At 37.8% G+C, this 22488-nt stretch overlaps 3 protein-coding genes across 3 annotated transcripts; 2 read left to right on the top strand and 1 right to left on the bottom strand.

Moving 5' to 3' along the window:
- Nucleotides 1–27: 27 nt before the first annotated feature.
- LOC131771939 (uncharacterized) lies at nucleotides 28–5461 on the bottom strand. The gene is made up of 8 exons (XM_059087811.2): nucleotides 5210–5461; nucleotides 4718–4862; nucleotides 3564–4127; nucleotides 3189–3298; nucleotides 2352–2516; nucleotides 1634–1789; nucleotides 753–865; nucleotides 28–402 (listed from the first exon to the last, which is right to left on the bottom strand). The coding sequence occupies exons 1-8, from the start codon at nucleotides 5210–5212 to the stop codon at nucleotides 30–32; spliced, it is 1629 nt and encodes a 542-aa protein (XP_058943794.2). The 5' UTR covers nucleotides 5213–5461; the 3' UTR covers nucleotides 28–29.
- Nucleotides 5462–5601: 140 nt separating this feature from the next.
- On the top strand, nucleotides 5602–21960 carry LOC131771944 (striatin). Its single transcript, XM_059087815.2, has 18 exons — nucleotides 5602–6059; nucleotides 8184–8287; nucleotides 8415–8570; nucleotides 9629–9889; nucleotides 10611–10831; nucleotides 11147–11347; nucleotides 11687–11712; nucleotides 12418–12502; nucleotides 13059–13363; nucleotides 13694–13749; nucleotides 14086–14202; nucleotides 14414–14461; nucleotides 14735–14856; nucleotides 15634–15801; nucleotides 16152–16295; nucleotides 16717–16824; nucleotides 20732–20818; nucleotides 21361–21960. Exons 1-18 carry the CDS (start codon nucleotides 5895–5897, stop codon nucleotides 21528–21530), a joined length of 2544 nt encoding a protein of 847 aa, XP_058943798.2. The 5' UTR covers nucleotides 5602–5894; the 3' UTR covers nucleotides 21531–21960.
- On the top strand, nucleotides 17416–19363 carry LOC131771943 (neuromedin-U receptor 2-like). The gene has a single exon (XM_059087814.2). It carries the CDS (start codon nucleotides 17957–17959, stop codon nucleotides 18932–18934), a length of 978 nt encoding a protein of 325 aa, XP_058943797.2. The 5' UTR covers nucleotides 17416–17956; the 3' UTR covers nucleotides 18935–19363.
- Nucleotides 21961–22488: the final 528 nt, after the last annotated feature.

The following is a 22488-nucleotide window of genomic DNA, read 5'->3' as shown; positions in this document are numbered from 1 at the left end:
GTAACAGGGCGCGATTCGCGCATGTTACCCTATGTCAACTCGTCAATAATTTTTTTACAACGTTCTTCTAAATCTTGTTTCCCTGCTTCATCCAGCAACGAAATCTGCCTCGACCTTCGCGTTTTTCTCTTTTTCTTAAAAGTCGCTGCTTTCCTTTTTGCATCGCCATTGTGAGATTTTTCGGATGTTCTCCCAAAAGCCATGGCTTTTCTTTGCACTTGAATATTCTCACTTAACATTGGGGACTTGAACGTTTTTCTTTTCTTTTCAGCCAGTGACCTTTCAGTAGCTGCTTTTATTCCTTTTTGTACTGATTTAGTGATTGGTAGAGATGGCTTCTCCCTGTTTGCCTTCACCAATGGCCTGGCCAGAAAACAGGCGTAAGCATAATCCACAGCAGACCTGTAATGAAAAGATTTATCAATAAACGAGTTCCCATAACAACATTACTACAATTTACGCCAACAATTGACGAGAGTCAGGAAAATTATCATGGTCGGAGCGTTTCTTTGCGTGACAGAAATTAAAGGACAATCAAAACTTAGCTTAAGACGAATGTTCGAGATTATTTGAGTCCAACCTTTAGGGAGATATGGTGCGCCTTCCAAATCGTTAAAAGTAGGCACTTTTTAAATGTAGTTTTAAGCGAGCGGAAGTAAGGGCGAGGATTATGCGTAACCAAATTAGGCAATCAAATGAAGACTTCAGTTCTTTTTGCCTTCATACAGATAAACAGCCGATAAGTAACTTACAGCTTCTTTGCAAACACTTTCTGTTCACATTCCACGACTTCTTGCGCAACTCCAATTAATGATAAAGACGATTTCACAATGATGTTCCACATGTGAGAAATACACTGCCTTGCCTTCAAGAATAAAAAGATAAAGCAAGGGGTTTAAATAATGATCTCTTTCAAAGCTACAGTTATTCGTTGCTGCGTTGAAGACAAAGGCTCGCTCGCTCCAAGCGCGCCATTTTTGAACGCAACTGCGTTTAAAAGTTTATAAACTGAAATGGGTAAAGTTACTGTCGGCCTATTTTCGAAATTAAAACATTCTGAGAGAGGAAAGATTTATCTGCCATTTGTCGTGCGTTTATTTTGCTCCTTCAGTTTAAGAATGAAAACATAATTTCTAACCTGATTGTCTTCCTGTTTCATCACTAGTGTGGAGAACTTGGTAAAATATGCATTAAAAACAGAATTAATCCTGACTATCAGTTGCTCAATCTCTTTGCTCCTAGTATCAAATAAAGCTCCTTGCTTCAGAAAGTACCGGTAGTACATGAAGAGGTTAGGTATTTCAAACCCTGCTAGAGACTTTTATGCGGGTCCTGTTTTCCCGTTTCAAGAAAAAAATTGACGTATCTTTGTACCGACTCCGCGAAACTTCATTAGACTCGAGTCCTTCGGAAAGAAAAGGGTGAAACAGGTGTTTTGAAAGTAATTTAGCGGGCATACCTTTTTTTGAGTGTGAAATCAAGACTGTTGAACACCATTTAAACGTATCTACAGCTTTCTTACTGTCACATTTTTTTCACTAAAGTAAAGCTGGTTCACGTTTCTCGTGATGTTCATTATCTGAAACATTCTGTATGGTTGAACTGAAACCAGAATCTCAAGGTGAGTACCTACCCTGACTGGTCTTGCACCCCATTCCTGCATCTTCCTTTCTGCCTCTTCCGGTGTGATGTTGCAGCTGGTAAAGAGGGCCATCAAAGTTTCTGTTACTAAACAGCTAAATGCGTGAGGTCTCCATCGCTTCTCGGTTGTGTCCTCGCAGAAGAGGCACTGTAATGTAACATATAGGAGATAACCATAATGAGAGAGAGAGAGAGTAATATCTGTCATCGAGGGAAAATTGTCTCTTAAGTCTTTGTTAGAAGCGTTCAGTTGATTATCGAGAACTTTCTACCTTTGAATCTGCTGTGTAAGTACAGTGTAGTTCTGCGGCTATATGATCGCGTAACATGACGGAGCGATGAATTTCAACGACTGTACTGCATTAATTCAGTATGGCTTACTACAGTATTCCGTATCATTTCGTTTTGTTGCGTGGCATTCCGTCACCACTCGTTATGTTGAATCCGTTGAAGTGCGTTACAATTGATTTAGCGTTGTGTTCAGTTAAATTTACAATGCAGTACGTGGCGTTGTATTTCGTTAACGTAACCAGTACGTTTCATTATTTTTTCATATTTCTGCGTCCATGAGATGAATCAGTTGTGCAGTGTTTTTTCACACCATTGTTCCTGTACATTAAAACGAATTCATGTTAGTGTGCTTTTTCGGTACTAAGAAATTTATATGCTTATCGGTTTTATTTGGAGTTTATCGAATTGAAAACGCTAACCTGCTGTACCAGTAGATAAAAATATGGCCTTAGCCTGCTGAAGTTTACACGCGCAAAATTCACTTTCAAATTGTAGCCTGGAGGAACTTGAGCCAGCCTTGTATTAAGTGTTTGTAATGTGTTCCAGTGAGACCTTCGAAGAAGTTTTAATCTTTTTTTCTCCACCTATAAGAGAGAGGCAAAAGATAAAAAATATATATATCTACATAAAACAACAACAACAAAAAAAAAAACAACAAAAAAATGCTTGGGGTTGTACAAAATGATATCGATCAATTAAAATCCCTCTCTTCTCTGGATCTTAATTGGGTATCGCAATCTAGACACTTTCACTGACTGTGTAACGAAGTCTCCAGAAATTAATAGAACATTGATTTAACACAACGCTATTGCATAAGCTGAGCTAGAAACTTCTCCATATTCCGGAACATTCTATTGAGCTATTTTAAGGATATGTCATCATTAGCGTCTAGAATGTTCTTGCTGCTAAAAATAGAGTTTCAGATAAAAGTATGGTGTAATCGGCTACTATAAATAAGGTTCGAGATCGTAAGGTTTTCAGAAGTTTAAGATAAATAATAAAGTGTTTAAAAAGGAAAACAAGAATCGTTTCCTGGCTTCGTGACAGGCTGTTAGAAAGAAAGAAAGAAAGAACACTATTCCAGGAAACAGCAAGTGCTGAAAATTACGAAAGTAATGTCTGCATTTTTTAACAATTTACAATTAACTTAGTTTATAAGATTATCAAATACAGTCCAAGAGTGCTCATTTGCATGCTATTAAAAATCTTCTTTCTTGTTTAAAATTCTGTTCTTTTTCATTTTTAACCCACCTTACCTTGTTCTGTGGCTGGTGATGAAACTGAAGTTTCTGACTCATATTATCATAATAAGCTCCATAACTTTGATAACTTTGATCCAGACTGCTTCTAAATCTCCAGCTGCAATCTGCAAATAGAATAGAGAGGCTAACCATAACCTCCTTTCTGCTGTTTTCCTATTACAGAAAAATATTAGGAAAATTGAGGTGTATGAGAGATCTCTTTTTGGGGCAGAAATTGCCTTGGAACTTTGGAACAACTTGACTACTTCTCGTTCTTCTGTCAACATTTGCTGCTCTGCCTTCCACAAAGCCACCTTCACATACATGCTTGGATTCATGCACTTTATACAGTTCCTGGAAAAGGGCATTTTGTAACAAACATAAACCAACCTTTAGTTCGTCCCACATGATGATATAAATAATCAAATCTGCAGTTCCCCTTATTAATAACTTCCATTGTCCTATCCAATACTTTTTCCAGCTTATGCTTTGTTGAACTCTCATTATTATCAGATGCAGTTTTTAAGTCCCTGATTTCCTTTGCTGTATTTTCGGCTAGATCTCTGATGTCAGTTCCAAGACAGGGTTGTGTCAGAGAGTTATTTGAGGTAGATGCACTAGTAAACATTGGCTCAGTATCTTCTTGAAAATTGTTGGGACAAAAATTTGTAGATGGCATTGTAACAAAAGATTGATCTTGAGATCTGCACTTGAACTCCTCTTGGTCTAGAAGAGAGTCCAAATTTGGGAATGTGATGGATGTTTCTGCACATGTGGTATTTAAAATAATATTTTCCTTTTCAGTATTTGCTTCATTCACAAGCGCAGTATATTGTTGTTTGTCCAGTACAGAAATATATGGGTTGGCAACTTCTTGTTCAAAGGAACTGCAATGGTCAGGAAATGATGAGGGAGGGGATGGTGGGCGAGGTGGTGGCAGTGGGAACACCTCATCTGTAAAGTAAAAACAAATACAAATTCTGTTAAAATTGATATTGGACATGTAAACATCAGAAAAGTACCATGAGAAACATAAACCGAGTTCCCCTTGCCCCTTTGGGCTCATGGATCTGACTGCCATTTCATTTTAACCCTTTAACTCCCAAGATCTGATTGTTAATTCTCCCCTGTAGCTGCACATTTCTTTGTAAATTAGTTATGAGATCTTGGTGCTAGATCAAGATAGCAGCTTCTACCTGATAAGGTTGAATATTCTCATTACCTGTTTTCTGAAGAATGTATGGATATTGTAGGGAGAAGTTTTAAGTTAATCACTTCTGGGAGTTAAAGAGTTAACCAACTGATCCCTGAGAGTGACTACCTAATCTAATTTTACCATACTATATTACCTCTGAATCATGCATGAAGGTCATGAAATTAAGGAAAATAAACACCAACTTAAGAAGCTCTTGAATGTTAAACAAATTCTCCTTGTCAGCACCTTAGGTAATTTTTATAAAACAGTATGGAGAATATGTATACTCATGTTAGGGTGTATTGGGCTAGTAATTATTGCTTCTGTATCATGGAGGAATGTGTGTTACCTGGCAAAGGTGGTGTCCAGTGTGATTTCTTGCATTTCTTCCTAAAGCGGCATCTTCCATATTTCAGAAATAACAAACAAATCTCGTTTCCAGCAGAATCCAAGGGAATGGGTGTCCCTGATTTGGTAAATTTCACACTAGTCAGCTGTGAGCGAGAAGAACAAAAAATAAACAAGAATTTTTAAACAAAAGAAGAAAAAGAGAAGGAAATACAAATCCTCTGTAACTTTTGATTACGATCAAGATGCGTTTCACTTTGAAAAACCTATTTTTTAATCGTTGTATTAATAGGCACAGGAACAAAGATCCGGCTATGGATCTTCAGGCTCCGTAAAGAAACTGTGCATCTCATGTCTGAATGGCGTATTAACAATGTTTTCTTTTTCTTTACAGAAATAAAGAGAAACCTGGAGATTCTAAATCTTAGCAGATTACAGAAAATCTTGTGTTAATACTTTTGGCGCGATCGACTGATCTTTGCATGACACTAACCATGTAAACTTTGACGTAACTTCCTGATTCTCCCTGACGCTTTGAAAACAACGAAAGTGCCAGGCGCCGTGAAGAAACTTTGTGTCGCTTCACATCTATTTATACCACTGACCAAGGAGGTCCTGGTTTTCGGTGACGAATTTGCCATCGAAAACTAGGGAAGTAACGAATAATCTCCTGTATTTTCATCACAAGTTTTTGTTTTTGGAATATGTTAGTACAGTAGAGGTTTAATTCTAAAGCTGCCACAGTGTTGGGCATAAATGAACGCATATTCTGAAAGAGTGCAGGCGCGGAAGTTTATCTTCGGTTCATCTCCGGATTTACTTCGGTAATGTTCGTAGTCCGGTGTGCAGGAATTTGATAGGATGATGGTAGAGAGAAGATGTCATGTGATCTTCAGTGAGGGCAATCTAAATGTCTTCCATTTTTGAGAGGGGATTATCATCGAGATAGCGGTTTTCAAGACGAGGTTCGCTTTTGCTTTTGACCCAGTCTGAGAAAGAAGGTATATTCATCTGCGTACATCTTTAAGGAACCTGCATTGCTCCGGTAGTGGAAATTAATGGAAGATCGAATGACGGTTTCTTTGGCGGGTTCGAGGAGCCTCTTGCACCGATCGATTGTCGCGTGCTAAAAGCTAGTAAATGGCGGCATTCATGGAGTAAAACTTGTTAAAGGTGACATGGAAAACGACAATGGAGGAAAAGTTCCGGTGTCTTCTCAGATCCCAGAGAATGATTCAGGAACAAAGTATACAATACCGGGAATTTTGCACTTCATTCAACACGAATGGGCTAGATTTGAGATGGATCGAGCGCATTGGGATGTCGAGAAAGCAGAATTGCAGGTAAACTTAAATCGACTTTCTGGTCCCTCTTCGAAACCTTTTAACTTAAATACGTTCCTCGAATATCATTTTTGTCATTCAAAGCGACCCTTGTTACATCAAAGCGGTATATCGGAGGAAAGAGTTGTGTACTTATTTTCGTTTATAGTAAAGTCAGTCTACAAAATGAGCTTCGATTCTTGCTTATCGTGTCGGTGTTTTGATCCAATTTTCGGTTACTTCTGAAGCGTTCTCTCAGTATTTTCTAACCGAAACTGAATCGAATAAGCACTATTTCCATGTTTATTTTTCTTTATGTAGGATTCTGAGAATATTAGTTAGTATAGAGCCTAAAATTTTTAGCAACTGGTTGTCCTTCCATCGCTCGATCGACGCCTGTTGGTGGAATCTACAGATATTGGTCCAGAGAGGAAATTTCGACAAAGTAGCAATTGATGCTACTTTCATTGGCTTTTAAACACTTACCGTCATTGGAATAAAAAGAAATGTTCTTTCAGCGGTTGTGGAGTATTTAAGGTCAATGATTATGAAAAGTTTTGTGTACATGTAATTTGTATCTTGAAATTTGGCCATTTCTAGACGATCTCGAATGCTCTTTCGATAATTGAATTCCCCTTAGCTTGCCCATGTTTGAAAAAACAGACTGATCTTATTTCCTGGACGTAAATTTGGTTGGACGTATTCGAATTCGCTTGAAAGGCTTATTTCTGTTCTTGTGAGGGTCGATTTTTGAATGGGTTTATTTCAAGTTGATTAACATTTGACAAAGGACCAAACTCCGCATGTGTGTACTGTCTGTGAATATTTATTTGGAAAAATTACCGATCATGTTTGAAATAAATTCTCAGTGTTCATATAACTAATATTTTAAAAGTGAAATATTTCTTTTCATTTTAGACAGTGCATTTTTGAAAAATTCAGAGGTGACAGAGGAATACTTGTCTAAATTTTATTCAAATCTTATGCCCGACTGATATTTTAACACTTTTAAATAAATAGCTCTTGTGATGCATATAGCTTTATCAGTTTTGTTTACAAACAACAGTGATCTAAATACATCGCTATTCATAAGATAATCAGATGCTAATAATCAATGATATTTTGTACAATACTTTCAGTCAAGTTGACTTTTATTGTAAAGAGGGATTATGAGTTATAACATTTAAATGAATTATTAAGCATCACCAGTGGTTCAAGATCAAAGCTTCTTGAATCTCTGATCAACAAAGACCTGTTGCTTCCCCCCAAAAAATGTTATTTCTACCCTTAAATGTATTTACTTTTGAAGAAATGGCTTATCTCATTTGAAAGTTTGACAGTTTCTTAATTGACTCAAGATTGAAATGACAAGTTTTTTAAATCCTGACTATTTTTGTGGATTTAGTTTTGTTTGTTTATATATTTTGCTCATCTGGTGTTTATATATTTTTGAATTTGTCTGTTTAAGTTCTTAATATCAATTTCATTTGTTTTATAAGTGTTACTATGTTCAAGGTTTTAATTTAAGCTTATTACCCTCTTATTGATCCCAATTAAAATAATTTAGAATTTGTGTTTTTGAAAATATCTCCTGGTTATTTTTATCTTGTGCAATTTTGTCTTTGCTTTTGAAAAAAACCTGTTTATATTTAGATACAGAATGTTTTTTATGTCTTGTTAAAATTTTACCTATAAATACTTAAGGAATTGAAGGTGGTAGTAGTAGTGATAGTGGTAGAAGTGGTAGAATTTCCTCATTCACAACAACAACAGGGCTGTGTTTTGAAGAACAAAAAAAGCTAAGAAAAGCAAAAATAAAAATAAAAAAAAAACTAAAAGATATGTTATGAAAATAACAAGTGTATTTGAATTGAGAAAATTTGTTACAGTAGAGGATTAAGATCTGTAAAATGGAATAACTTCTGCAATGCGCTTAAATTACATACAGTAACACTGTACGTGAAGCGCATCTCAGAGGTTCTTCTGCTTTAAAGATTTAATCCTCTATCACATGAGCTCGTCAAAGTTATCAGCCAGAGAGTATTACCATTATTTAATGCTAAAGGCTCTTAACTTATTGACAGGAAATAAGGACTTGCACACTTTGAAGGAGGAATTACTGATATTAGTGCAATCTTTTCACAGGCTCGTATTGCATTTCTACAAGGGGAAAGGAAAGGACAAGAGAATCTTAAACATGATCTGATTAGGAGAATCAAGATGTTGGAATATGCTCTGAAACAAGAAAGGTATCAGTGATTATTATTATTATTATTATTATTTACTTGGTTACTTGTAACATGTTTATCATTGTTGCCATTCATCCCTCCATACGCTCATATCCCTAACCAATTTATTTTGTTTCTTTTCTTGCAGAGCAAAATATCACAGACTTAAATATGGTACAGAAGTGTCACCAGAAAAGATTTCAAAGGAAGAGGAGAATGTGAACCAGGAAGCTCATAGGGATAGCAACACCAATAACACAAAACCAGTTGTAAATTGGAGACAGGGTCGACAGTTACTTAGACAGTAAGTTTTACTTTGGTTAAAGTAGCCATTTGACCCTTTAGGGTGACTAATATCTCATTTCTCTCTACATTATCACCCTTGAGACACATATTAAGGTCATGAGAATAAAGGAAATGATCATGAACTAAAGAAGCCTTTGATTGTTGAACAAAGTCTCTCAGTCAGCTTCTTAGGAAATGTATAGAGAACAGTATGGAGAATATGAATGCTGATGTTAGGGTTTGAAGGGTTAAGATAGGAAAATGCCAGCAGATGAGTCTTAATAATGGGGGATAGCAACAAGTTTGTGACCTTTCACTCTGTGCAATGGAACAAGAGTCACAGCATGCACACTTTAACTTGGCTGTGGATTAAATTGTGCTTATAAAATTTGGTCACAACTGTAAACAAATTACAGAACAACCTTAACCTTCAGACTCCAAAATCAGCATGTAAATTCTCTATATTGTTTTCTATGCATTACTTATGGCAGTGACAAGGATAATTTAGTTGAAAGTCGAGCCTCTTGAGTGGGTGATCATTTCATTTATTCTTGTCACCTTTATGTCTAATTCAGGTTTGATATTGTAAGGAGAAATTAGATGCTAGTCACTCTGAGGGGTTAACAGGTTAATAAATGGTAGTGGGCAAAGTACATTACAATATTCACCGTGTTCTCCCTTATTTTAAGCATGACAGGTAAAATAAATTTTCAAACCAGTAAAGCAATCCTTTTACCTGTTGAATTTTCAAGAATTCCAAGCAATTTTAAATGGTAATAAGAGGTACAACAAGTGGTAAATGTTACCGGTTACTGCCTGAAAAGGAGAACACTATATTCAGGCTTTGGAATTGAACAGATTGGGAAGCCATTCAGAAGGATAGTTTATTTTTCAAATTGGTGATAATTGTACTTTTAATAATTTTTTAAGGAATAAACTTAGTTACCATGGTCCCAAATTGAGATTATGATAACATAAAGGCTATGGAATAAAGGCAAAATCAAATGTATTATAAGCAGAAGAGGGATTATCAGAAGAGGGATTATCGTTTATTAATTGTGGTTCATCATCTTGTAGATACCTTCAGGAGGTTGGCTATACAGATACTATTTTGGATGTGCGCTCCTCGCGAGTGAGATCTATACTTGGTCTGTCAGTAGCAGATGGTTCTGCACCAGATCACCCCCAGCCAAATGGTATTTCTGGTAAAAGCAGGGGAAATGAATATGCAGTAATTGAAGAGCATGCACGATCTCCAAAAAGAAATGAGATCGGCATCATCAGGAAGTTGCCAGATGAAGAATCTGATGGTGCTTTGCCCATAACTTCTGGGAAACGGTAAGGGATTATTATCATTATTATTATGAAGTGGAACCACAGTATAATGGAAACTTGTATGTAGCCACTCCATAAAATTAACCGTCTCTTTTACTGTCACCTCTTGTTGTTGAAAAAAAGTGGTATTCACTCATTTCCTTAGTTTATGACCCCATTATTGTAATATTAGCAGGAATCCCTCTCAACCATAAATAAGTAAGTTTTTCAGTGAAAGTAAATCCACAAAAATAACAGTGGCAAAGGCAACCAAATCATTTTTTTAACCAACAGGATTCTGTGATCCGGGCAATACTATGGTCTCCTTTGTATCACTGGAGATTCTTTTTTCTAATGTTTGGTGCTGTATGGCTGAAAACCAAATATATGGCTGTATGTTGGAAATATAACATGTGCTTGGAAACTTATTGCATTAAAGTGCAAAGAAATCCAAACTTTCAACAGTTTTAGTGACTTTGTTGAAAGTTTTGTGTGGATGATGATAGGCAGATTTTCGGTACAGAAATTTGTGTTCCAGCTTTTTGTCCATGGTTGATAGAGCTTTTTAACTTTCTTGTTTACTTCACAAGGATTTGCTCACCATATGAGTCATTAAGTTAGGGTGCAGCAGCAAATATAATTTAGATGGTGTGCTCAACCCAACATTCATCACTATGTTTTGGGAATTAAAAGGCAAAGGTAATCTGTTAAAATTTCTTTCTGGACTAATTTTGTTCTACAACAGGGTGCCAGTGCGACCTGTTGTGAATTCAAGAGCACCTATTGAGGATGATCTTGAGACAGAAGCTGCAGTACTTGCCAACTTTGACTTCCTGCAAAATGATGTGGAAGATGAGGAAGATAATGAGGATGATAATGATGATGATGGAGGAAGTGCTGATGACGAATCTGATGACAGGGATGACTTGAGACTAGGACGGAGGATGGGCAAGAGAGCCAAACAAGGTGTGGTTCTGCTGCCTTTTTTAGTGAGATGCAAACCCTTAGGGTCAGAGCAAAACTTGCTCTTTTGTTTCATGGTGTTATCAGTCATCAGTTATCATCGTAACAGCCACTGAAAAGCAAAAGTGAACAAAATTGATTTATGATATTTAACAAGACAAATTATCACCTCTGGCTGTCATCTTTTTGAGTCTTGCTTGAACGTGGTTACATTTAGCCACATAATTGAACCATACAATACTTGTATGTATTATAGTATTGCAACTGTATCAGTTATACAGAGAAAGATAGTGAACTGTTGTTGTTGTTTCTCTCAAGATTTGAGTAAAGATGCTGTTGATGAAATGCTCAGCGTAGATGATGAAACTGCTGATGCACTGGCCGAATTTGATTTTGTGATGGGTGAAGATTCTGGTTCAGAGACAGATGTAACAGTGATTGAAATGGAAGACAATACTGCTGTGTTAGAAGATATGGATATTAATATGCCAGAGGAAGGAGAATACCCTGCCCCTCAAGGTAAGAATTGTAGTTCTTGCTTGTTTTAATTTACATTTGTGTTTGTACACTAAACTGCACTTTCTGGCCATTCCGAAAATACATTGTGCTTAATGGTGATATCAGGGTAACAAATGATCAATAGCCAAGAGAACTAGAGAGTGAATTCCTACATTTTCTTTGCGCTTGGCTTAATTGATTCTAGTTTTTGTAGCTTTTCATAGATTTGATGGTTTATTTCTGCTTAAGCTTGAAGTTACCTTGTGAAGAAACTTTCAATTAACAATTTAAATTCTTTTATACAAATTTCTTTTATTTCCCAAAACAAAATTAATGAGTGGTGATATATTTATTTTGTAGATGCCAGAGATGGGTCTGACACTCAGGTTTGTTTTGTTAAATACTCTGCAGTTACATGCATTATTTTAAACTATAACTTCCAGGTTTGAGAATAACTGTTCATTACAAACTCTGACCATAAGTCACTGATGATCTTATTGTTGGTAGATGCTCTCAGCTGTGGTCTGTTTTACACAGTCAGTTAAAAATTATTGCTTCAGTACTTCTACTGTGTCATGTAGTGTGAATCTTTCCCTTAACCCATTAACCCCTAAGAGTGACTGGTGTATAATTTCTCTTTACAATATCACCCCTGAATCACTCGTTAAGCCCATGAGAATGAAGGAAATAATTAGTAACTAAAGAAGCTCTTGATTGTTTAACAAATTCTCCTTGTCAGTACCATAGGAAATGTCTGGAAAACTGTATGGAGAATATGCCTACTGATGTTAGGGATTAAAATGTTAATGGAGTGTGCACTGACTTGAGGTCATGTTACCCTGGAACATTGGCACAAATACCAGCCTACCACAACTGTGTAGCAGCTATTCACATGACCAAGAATATCTAGTATTTTGAAAGATGTTTTTTAGGTCTATTAAATGTCCACACAACAAATCTAAGTGATGAAAGCTGTTTACTATATGTCTGCAAGGTTAAGGTTAGGGTTAGGTTATTTAAAAAAAAATATAAGTTTCAATTTGTTTGTTAATATTTTTTACTCAAGTTGCAGTTTTTCTTTTGCATTCTAGAATGAATGGGGAGTTGATTCAAACTTGCTGGCCAAGTTGAAAGAGCAGTATAAGAAAGAAAGAAAGACTAAAAAGAGTCAAAAGAGTAAGTGACAAAGTTCTTTTACTGATTATTTTTGATTGATAAATTTACCTGTTGATGATTGATGCCTCTGCTAAGCAATGGGGTCATCCAAGGGTTGGGGGATATTTTCTGCTGTGGATGCACAGGCGGTTGGCTTATCCAATCCATGCTGGCAAGAGACAGTGGCAGAATGGGCAGGGGATGATGGCTGCAGACAGTGGGTTGCTTGCTGTTGCCCTCTTAGCTCTCCTGGCCTGGGAAAGTGTAAGATGACTCACACTGCTGCAGCTTATTGTAGCAACCTGGGGTATTAAGCATTTTGTCTTGCTTCCCAAACAGTTTGGGTACTAGGTTTGTTGGAATCCATTCACACTCCTGGGTAATGAGGCACCATGGGAGTAAAATGTTTTGAACGAGAATGTGGTACAACAAGGTCTCAAATGGGAACATCTTGTTGTGGAGTCCCAGGGGTTGAAGGCAAAGTGGAGGGTGGGCAGGGGAATAATTACTGTATGTGGAATGAGTTCTATGGGTTTTTTTTTTAATGTGGAATTTTTTATTTAAATTTTCCCTGTAGGACCACCAAGGTCAGCATTACAAGCCATGCTAGCCAACTTGGAAGGAGAGGATGAAATGCCTCAGTCAGCACCTTCACCTGCCATTATTAATGTCCCTCCACCAGTTCGGCTGAGTGGAACTCGTGCCACATCTGAGATCCCACCTATTGCAAGTGTTTCTGTCCCAGGGAATGCAAGTGCTGGGGGTAAGCCTTCTGTGACCACACCCATGGCCACTGTGGATGAACCATTTGAGAGTGCCCTGGGTCTTGGTGAATTGGCAAGTTTAACTGTTACCAACGAGGCAGAAGCTCTCTCTTACGAGGTGAGTGGATAACACACTTGTGTCAATGTATGTTCAACTTGAAATTCAAGGTTTTTCTTCGATGCTGAGAAGGAACTGTCTGTAAAACAGAGTGATTTCATTAAAGGGGTGATTACCTGCATGCTGTCAATCTGTTTAGACTATGTACGTGCAACTACATTAAGAAAATCATAATGCTGGGTTTGTGCTATGATTATTACTATTAACATTATTACCATTATTGTTACTGTTTTAAAAATTTTTTTGGTTAAAGTTAACAATTTCAAGGCATTCCTTCAAGTTCTTTTTTGTTTCCAGTAATCTAACTGCATAGATATGTTTTGTTTTTAGCCAAACACAAAGGAAGAGTTCAGGAAAACATGGAGCCCAAAGTTCACGCTAAGAAGGTATTTATATTTGCTGGTTCGTTTTGCTCATAGGAAAATGATTTTTGTAGATTGGGTGGGAAGGGAAAGGGGAATTGATCTTCATATCATATATCTTTATAGATTGGGTAGGAAGGGGAAGTGGAATTGATTTTGATGATGAGGGAGAGATGATATTAGGGAACAACCTATGACCTATTCAATCCAAGTAGAAAGTATTTGAGACTTTTTTGCTCTGATTTTTTTGTTCTGATTTTTTTTTTGTAGTTTTTGTTCTTTTCCTGTCGGTCACTTCAAGGATTGTTCATATTTTATCACACTGTACAATTTACTTTATATTTGTCTGTTTATTTGCAGTCATTTTGATAGCATCAGGTCCTTATACTTTCATCCGACTGAATCAGCTCTTATAACAGCCTCAGAAGATCATTCACTTAAATTATGGAATCTTCAGAAAACTGTTCCACAGAAAAAGTAAGAGGAGGTTTACTTGTAAAATCAGCAATAATAATAATAATAATAATAATGATAATAATAATAATAGAAAGAAGCAGCCCTTTACATGTCAATCCTTGCTACTCAAAGTTAACAGTAATAAATTTTTAAAGGAAAAGTAACGAATTAGGACCAGCATGGCCGGTGGTTGGACAACACTTTTACACGTTTTTATTTGTTTTTTTCTCAGGAACAATGTGTTGGATGTGGAACCAATTTATACATTTAGAGGACACAGGTGGGTTTTAAGAAACTTATCATTAATTTTCCTCACTTTCTGCCATGCATTTCCTGGAAGGTCAGCTCAGAGAATTTGATTTTAAATCAAACACCGTCTCGATGTTGACATTTTTCTCAACTCATAACGTTTCCGCTTGAGATTGTATTGACGCGATAAGGAGATAATTATTTGTTATTCGCCTCACTTGGAAGTAATCGGCTTAAGGTAGGGTGTACACCAGCGATATTGTTAGTTCTAAATTATCAACCGTTTTCTGCTGTTCTTTTGTAGTGCTCCTGTCCTCTCAGTCGTAATCAACTCTACAAGTGAGATGTGTTTTAGCGGCAGCGCTGATTCAACCATCATCTGTTGGAGTATTCCTTCTCTTGACATAGACCCATACGGTCCTTATAGTAAGTTTCTAATATCGTAAAAGTAGTTTTAAACTAAGTTTTTTACGGATTGTGGGATGATTGTACTGTTTTTGCCTCACTACCGTCGATGATTGGTCAAGAAAATTCGCGCCACTTTCTTCACCAATCAGATGCAAGCTAAAACCGATCGCGAGTTGGTCATTCGCGTTTTCCCGCACTTCAGCCAGTTTGTCAGAGCTGTCAGTAAAATAGGAAGACGGCCATGTTGTTTCGTTAGATGACACGCAAGATTTGAAACTATTCAGTTTAAATTTACTTGGCGTTTTACGAAGTTCACTACAACCTTTTGAGCTAATTTTGAACGTGGAATCGATTCACACTTCTAAACCTGTTACCGGTTGATTAAGCTATTCATTGTACTGAGAGGCTGGGAAATGGACTTAAACTATTTAGTTTAAATTTACTTGGCGTTTTACGAAGTTCACTCCAACCTTTTGAGCAAATTTTGAACGTGGAATCGATTCACACTTCTAAACCTGTTACCGGTAAATTAAGCTATTCATTGTGCTGAAAGGCTGGGAAATGGCTGCGATACAAATTTCTTCAATCGTATTTCCATAGTTTACGATTTCTCCCTAGAACTTGTGGTAGAATGCAGTTAAATTAGTTGGCTTGAGGTGGCAGACTAGCCCGTAGTTTTGGCATGCGAACGGGTCGTATTGACAGCTTTGAAGGGAATCCGATTTCTCCTTGTCCCACCATTGTAACAATATTCAACGGGTTTCTTAGATGAACTTTTATATCGTTCCTATTCAGATTCGGAAAACCTCAGCGGCATGCTCGTAGCGCATACAGATGCAGTGTGGGATTTGGCAGTTCAGACGGGCTCGCTACAGTTACTTTCTGCTTCGGCAGATGGAACATGTCGGTTATGGAGTCCGACTTTAAAATCCCCTTTACTGAATAGCTACATTCCTGAACAAGGTACAGTAAATCAGTTTTAAAGTTTCAAGTACTAATCACAGATGTTTTATAAGTTGATTCCCCAAAAATCGCCCGAATACTTCTAATAGCTTCAATAGATTAGGCAAGCGAGTTTTCTCGCGCACGACACTCCTCTTGAGACGCACTACTCTAGAGATTTGGTAACCACTGGTAAAGCAGGGAAGATTTTGAGGTCAAAACCGTGTCACCAATCTTTTATCTCGCCTCCTTCAACTAATAATCGTAGTATTTAAATGGAAAACTATCCATCTCTCGCCATCCTGTTATGGTAACCCTTGGCGATAGGCTAGGAAATTCGTGTCTAAGTGCTCATGACTTTTTCTTCACAGAGGGCTGTGGTGTTCCCACGTCGGTGGACTTCATCCGCACTGAAACATCACAAATGGTAGCTTCTTATTCATCTGCTCAATGTATTATTTATGATTTGGAGACAGCGGCACCAGTTGTTTCACTCGACAGCGCAAAAACATACAGTAAGTAAAAAAAAGCCGCCCACTCGAAGGCACTAATTTTTCTATCAGCCAATTTCTTCGTCGCTCAAAATCCTCAGGTCAAAAGTTAAATCTGTTCTATAAATGATTTGTATGGTGACTTACGATGTTATGTAGCGAGACAACCGATAGGCTAGTAACAATTTTCGGATCAATATCAATTCTGGGCAACTGCCCACCTACCCTTCCCTTAGCCCAACATTAACCTTAACTTGTTGTTAATTGACTGTTATTGAATTAGGGGAGGGGTAGGTGGGCAGTTGCCCAGATACTGATATTGATCCCAATTTTCTTGTGATGAAGCCACTCATTTTTCACTTTTTCACATTTTTCACCTACTCACCTTTTGAGTTGCTTGAGGATTTGTCAGTTATGCAACATTGCTTTTTCTTTCTTTCCATAGATAATTCACCTTCTACACAAATAAACAAAGTAGTTAGTCATCCCACCCTTCCCCTAACAGTCACAGCGCACGAAGACCGACATATACGCTTCTTTGACAACAACACAGGTAAGAAAATAAAACGGCAAACTGTTTCATGATTGGCTATTTGTGTTTGATTGACGCTTATGCAGCTGCAATCTTCACTCTTTAATCTTCTTCAATCTTCACGCAATCTATCACTCGTAATCATACGAGTGATAACAAAATTGAACGACTGCGCCGCGAGGGTCCGATTTGTTTCTCACCAGTATGATTACAGACCGAATTGGACGACACGAAGTCTTATTATCAGTTAATCATTAAAACTACAATTTCCGAGAAAAAAAGAATAGCCAAGTTATGATAGAAACGGAAAATTTGCATTAAAAGACTGACAAAGGAGGCGTAAATTGTTTTATGTCGTTCTGAAACTGACTTTGAATGACAACTTGAAAATTTAATATCGATAATTGCGTAATACAAGTCATTTATTATTATAACTTTGAATGTGATGTTTAATTTGAACTACCACTTTGAATGTGATTGGCTTATTGAACTGTCAAAGGCCTCCGTTTTCACCTGCCAATTTCTTGAAGAGAAGCGTTTCCATTATGAGGATTCAAAGACTGCTTTTGGAGTCGCTTTTAAAAGTCTTCGTTTTCATTAGCATTTGCAAACGTATCAGTATGAATGAAACGACGAAAACGTTTCGAAGAAGAACCTTTTTAAAGCGAAAACATTTTTGCGTGAATATTTCTTCATCAAAGGCTTACTTCCACTTTATTCGAAGGCCTTGTTTGAAGCGGAAACCTTTTAACAAAGAATTTTTCTCTTTCCTGAAAGAAACAAGAAGCGTTTTAGAAGGTAAAATTTGCTTCGCAATCGGAAATGAAAACACGTGGCCTTCTAGGGACACAGATCGAAAAAGAGGATGGCAAAGATCCCTAATGTGTCTTGTCTTTTGAGATGAGTTGAAAAGACCTTGATGGCGTTCAGTTTCTACACATGAGTCTTCTAGGACACTCTTTAAGACACACAGAAGAATTTCGAGGTACCCGGCGAACCGCAACCGAAGCTCTCTCTCTTTCTCTCTTTCTCTCTTTCTCTCTTTCTCTCTTTCTCTCTTTCTCTCTTTCTCTCTTTCTCAATAGTTAAGCTTTTTTCTCCCTAGCCGTTATAAGTTTTCTCCTTTCAATCTACGCTTCTCCTCGGAAGAATCATGTCGAACGACACCGTTTTGGTGACAAACGACTTGGAAGAAAAATTCACGGCGACTTCTATAGCTCAGTTCGTTTTCCTGGCAACCATGTTCTTGTTCGCTGTGGCTGGAAATGGTTTGGTTTGCTACATAGTTTACCGCTTCAAACATCTACGCACCGTGCCGAACGCTCTGATCGTAAACCTCTCGGTGATCGATTTGTTCAATTCTCTGGTTAATATGCCGCTCTTTGTGAGCTTTTACATTTTCAGACTGGATGTCTTCAAAGGAAAGTGGATCACCTATGTGTTTTCTTCTTTGCATAACTACATCATATACTTGAACGTGTTGACGCTCATGGCCCTAATGGCTGATCGTTACGGCGCCATTGCGTTTAAGTTTCGGTACCACTCTTGGAAAACCAAAAAAAAAGCGTACCGCGGAATCGCTCTTATCTGGGTCACGGGTACGGTGTTGATAATATCCTTAGGTTTTTATCGCGACAGAATTCTATCCCATTATGAGGACTTGCCTCTGATGGAGTACCGTCGAATTTTATATAAAACTGGGGGTTGGAAAGTTGCTTTGGCCCTGTTCGGTGCCCCTTTGGTTGTGATAACCGTTTTAGGTGGACTTATCTGGCGGTCTGTCAAGGCAAGTCGTAAGCGGATCGAAGACTTAACTGGTAGAGATGAATGCACTTCTCAAGGCAAAAAAATGCTGGACCTCCTCCGAAAAAAAGAAATTCAAACCACTCGGAACATTATTATCGTCGTGGTGACTTACTTCGTTTGCTTCGTGCCTGCAATGGCGCTTGGTATTTGCCTGAGAAGAGATATCACAGTTCCTTGGTTGAAATACTTCGCCTTTTTCTGCTCTTATCTAACCAGCGCGTGTAGTCCGATCGTTTACTCGTTGCGCACTTGTCGATTCAAACAAGTCGTCCGAGAGCTGTTCACGCCAAATAGAAATCGCCCAGTGTTTCCAGTTGAACTATAAAACGTGAAAAGCAATTGAAACGTATTGACAAGTGCATAATTTTTTTTGAAGCCACCCGACAATGTAAAGCGAAATCTTGTCTTTATTATTTAGCGACAGTTGTGTTGTATTTTTCTAAGGAAAAAATGTAACGAGAGTGGACATTTTATCAAAACTTATTCTTTGAAGATACTGCGGGACAGAAAGACTTAGAAAATAACAGGCAATAAATGCATGCTTTTCGCAAAAATTTTTTTCTTCGCTTTGGTTTATTATTTAATATTTAAGTGCTAATTGGGGTGTACGAACAGATTATGGTGTTATTCTTTGCCAGCGGACATAAGCTCTCGAATCATTAAAGTCTGCCTCTTCTAAATCACATTTCGTGTTTTATCATTTGACCTGTACGGCCACGCTCATGCAATCCAAAAGAAAACCATGCTAAAAGCTGACGTGTATAGGGGCGGACAGGCTGACGTAAGCGGGTCCGGAAAAAGCCAGCCGACCCCGGAATTCCTATCGTGGACGTAAACTTAAAATAAAACAAAAAAAAGGGGAAAAAAGTCGCGCTTTTCGGTGAATTGGGTGGTTTCTAATTCCGATTCTAAGGAAGGAAGAAGAAAAATTTAATTGTGAACTTTTCTGTGGTGTTCAGCGCGCTCCCGTTTATGTATGAAATCGCGTTCATTTTTGGTTCAAACGTAATTTCACCTTTTGCACAGATCAGACGTCCTCTGGTAAAATACTGACTTTGTTGGAGCCGAACGGGAGAAATATTTTACCCGTTCGGGCCTGCCGTTCAGTACACAAGTATATTTGTTTCGTTAAAATTTTAGTGAATAGGTGTTATTTTTAACTGGTGCAAAGGAGTTTTCATGGGGACTCCGATACGTAGACACTGTGGTAATTAGTCGTCCCGAACTCGCCCAAACACGAAATCATAGTAGGGTGGTATCCGCGCAGAAAACGATAGAGAGGCTTTGTTGCTATTTATACCAATCTTCATTGCTTTAAGTACACCTTCCAAGTGAAAAAAAATTTATCAAGCTCAGGCACAAACCTAATACTTTGGATCGCTTTGATTGTTTATGATCTAATGTAAAACATGAACTATGATTAAATTCAATTATGTACACATTGGCGGCTGGATTGATCAGAAGCGGACGATAAACGCAGGATACTACTTTGTGCTGTTTTCTTGGTCTTATATGCGTTTGTTACTCTGCGGAGTTGGATGTTTTCCATGATTGTGGGTCTCTCCATGGTTCTCCGGAACCTTGGCTTTTAAGATAAGAGCAACCTTGCATTGCTACAAGACCAATAATTACAAGTTCACGACCATGTTTCATCTCTATACTAAGTGCTTTCTGCACGAGTTGGCCATAGGGATTCTTTGATTAGATAAAGGAGATAGTTGAATTTATTTGACACATGGTGTTTTAATCGATTTCTTTTGTTCAGCCTCATTCAATATTCATTAGGTAAAGGTGGTTTCAATTAAGATCAAAATGAACATTTACGCTCCCAGAAAAGAAAATCGAAAAACAAAATTGTCCTCTGCGAAATGAAAGATCAATTTTGGGCAGAATTGATGTTTATCAGGGTTTCTATTCGAAGTGTTTTTTTTTCTGAGTGCCTTGTCTCGAATTATAAAGTTGCGCATATCAGTCTTCGTTCGATTTTGCGGTGCAGGATTATTTATGATTGTATCGTCTAATATCGACAACATTTTAAGGAAAGGAAATTGTTTTTGCTAGGAATAATAAGCATGCGGTTGTATTTACAGTTGTGTGATGTTTGTTTGTTTTTATTTTTTAGGTAAACAAATTCACACCATGGTAGCTCATCTTGATGCTGTAACCAGCTTAGCAGTGGACCCCAATGGGTTGTACCTCTTATCAGGAAGTAAGGACAGCAGTGATATTTTCTGTGTCAGTATTCCCCAATCCCGCACCCAATCGACATCTGAGTGCCTCTTCAGATGAGCCCAGTTAACTGTACTGGCTCATTTTCTTAGATTTCCCTTTCTTGAGAAAGTAAAAAAAAAATTAACGTTTATGTTCCAGGTACAGAGATCTTTGGTACCTTTTTTTGTGGATTTTAGGCTTGTTTCAATGAGGGGCTATTACACGAAATATCAGCTTTCAGGGTAGTGTCTGTGAGGTGAATCTGTCGTGAAGAGTTGATAATTATGTAATCCTTTGATGAGATGTTTGGCTTTAAGTTCTGACAGTTTTGTGTTGTACTCGGATTTTCTTTGACACAAGGTGTTTTAAATGAATTCTTATCATCACAACTCGACATGATCGTTGTCAAAATCTCGCATCCCATGAGGTTCGAAACGTGATTGACGCTAGCAGAGACCTCATTATCAATTATGTTCATATAGCTACATATTGTGCATTTTACCGAAAACACGATAAAATTACCTCTTTTTTTCCGTTTAGGTCATGACTGTTCCATTCGTCTGTGGAACTTGGACAGTAAAACCTGTGTCCAAGAAATCACCTCGCATCGGAAGAAATTTGATGAAGCGATATACGACGTTGCTTTTCATCCCAATCGACCGTACATTGCTAGCGCGGGCGCGGATGGATTAGCTAAGGTGTTTGTTTGACGTCGAGGTTGTCAAGACAATGTCTGCGCCAGTATGAATGGTACGAAGCTTGCGTCATAATGGTTTTGTCCAACGGAACTGTGAAGCGCTGCGTGGTGTCACTAAAATGGTTTCCTTTGAGCAAAGCTGACTTTAAGGCGATTGCGTGATGCAGTTACGCTAGTCGCATCACATGTATCTTTGCTGTAACGCCATGCAAAAGGCCTAGTAAGGTTGCAAATTTCTTGGAGTAAAATGTAAAAATTTTAAACGATTCTTCTTATATGACGAACTCAGTGCTCGGGAAGCTACATTTGAAGTGGGCATCTTGTACAAAAGTGGGCTGGCGCTAGTCGACGAATTCCTCTTCATCCTGCCACAAACAGGACAGAGCTATTATGGTAACAGTGTATTAAGGACATGGTTTGATATATTTTTGTTCAGATCTACATTTTCAGAGTGCTTCTCTTTGGACACCTGTGGGAAAACACCGAGTTATTATCGGTTTTTCATTTGCGCTTTTTTTCGAACTCACTTCTTAAACTGATCTCAATCTCCAGTTTTTATTTTCGTGCATGTCATCTCATATTTTTGGATCAAGGGTGCAGGTGGACTCGGATACTATCGCTATTATGTCACATTTGAGTAAAAACATAATACCTACAGTTCAGCGGAAAGGAGCGAACTTGTATCGATTGATATTCCAATACCCACGAACATCAACCAATTGATGTACGAACACGCTCGAGCATTTCTCGACGGATTAACGAACACTCACGAGTTTATATCGATCGATGTATAACTGCTCGGGAGCACTATTGTCTGATTTAAATTGAACTCCCTCTATCTCCACCTTTGTTGAATTTATACTTTCGAAGAGCTTTGAGAAAAATTTTTGTCGATGTTTTTGTCCGAGATGTATGCAGCTTGACTGATTGGTAACATGATTTTAACCTTTAACTTCAGCGGCTGGTAACCT

The sequence above is a fragment of the Pocillopora verrucosa genome, chromosome 7 (genome assembly GCF_036669915.1).
Source record: "Pocillopora verrucosa isolate sample1 chromosome 7, ASM3666991v2, whole genome shotgun sequence".
NCBI lineage: Eukaryota > Metazoa > Cnidaria > Anthozoa > Scleractinia > Pocilloporidae > Pocillopora > Pocillopora verrucosa.
This window is presented reverse-complemented; position numbering and strand designations above follow the sequence as displayed.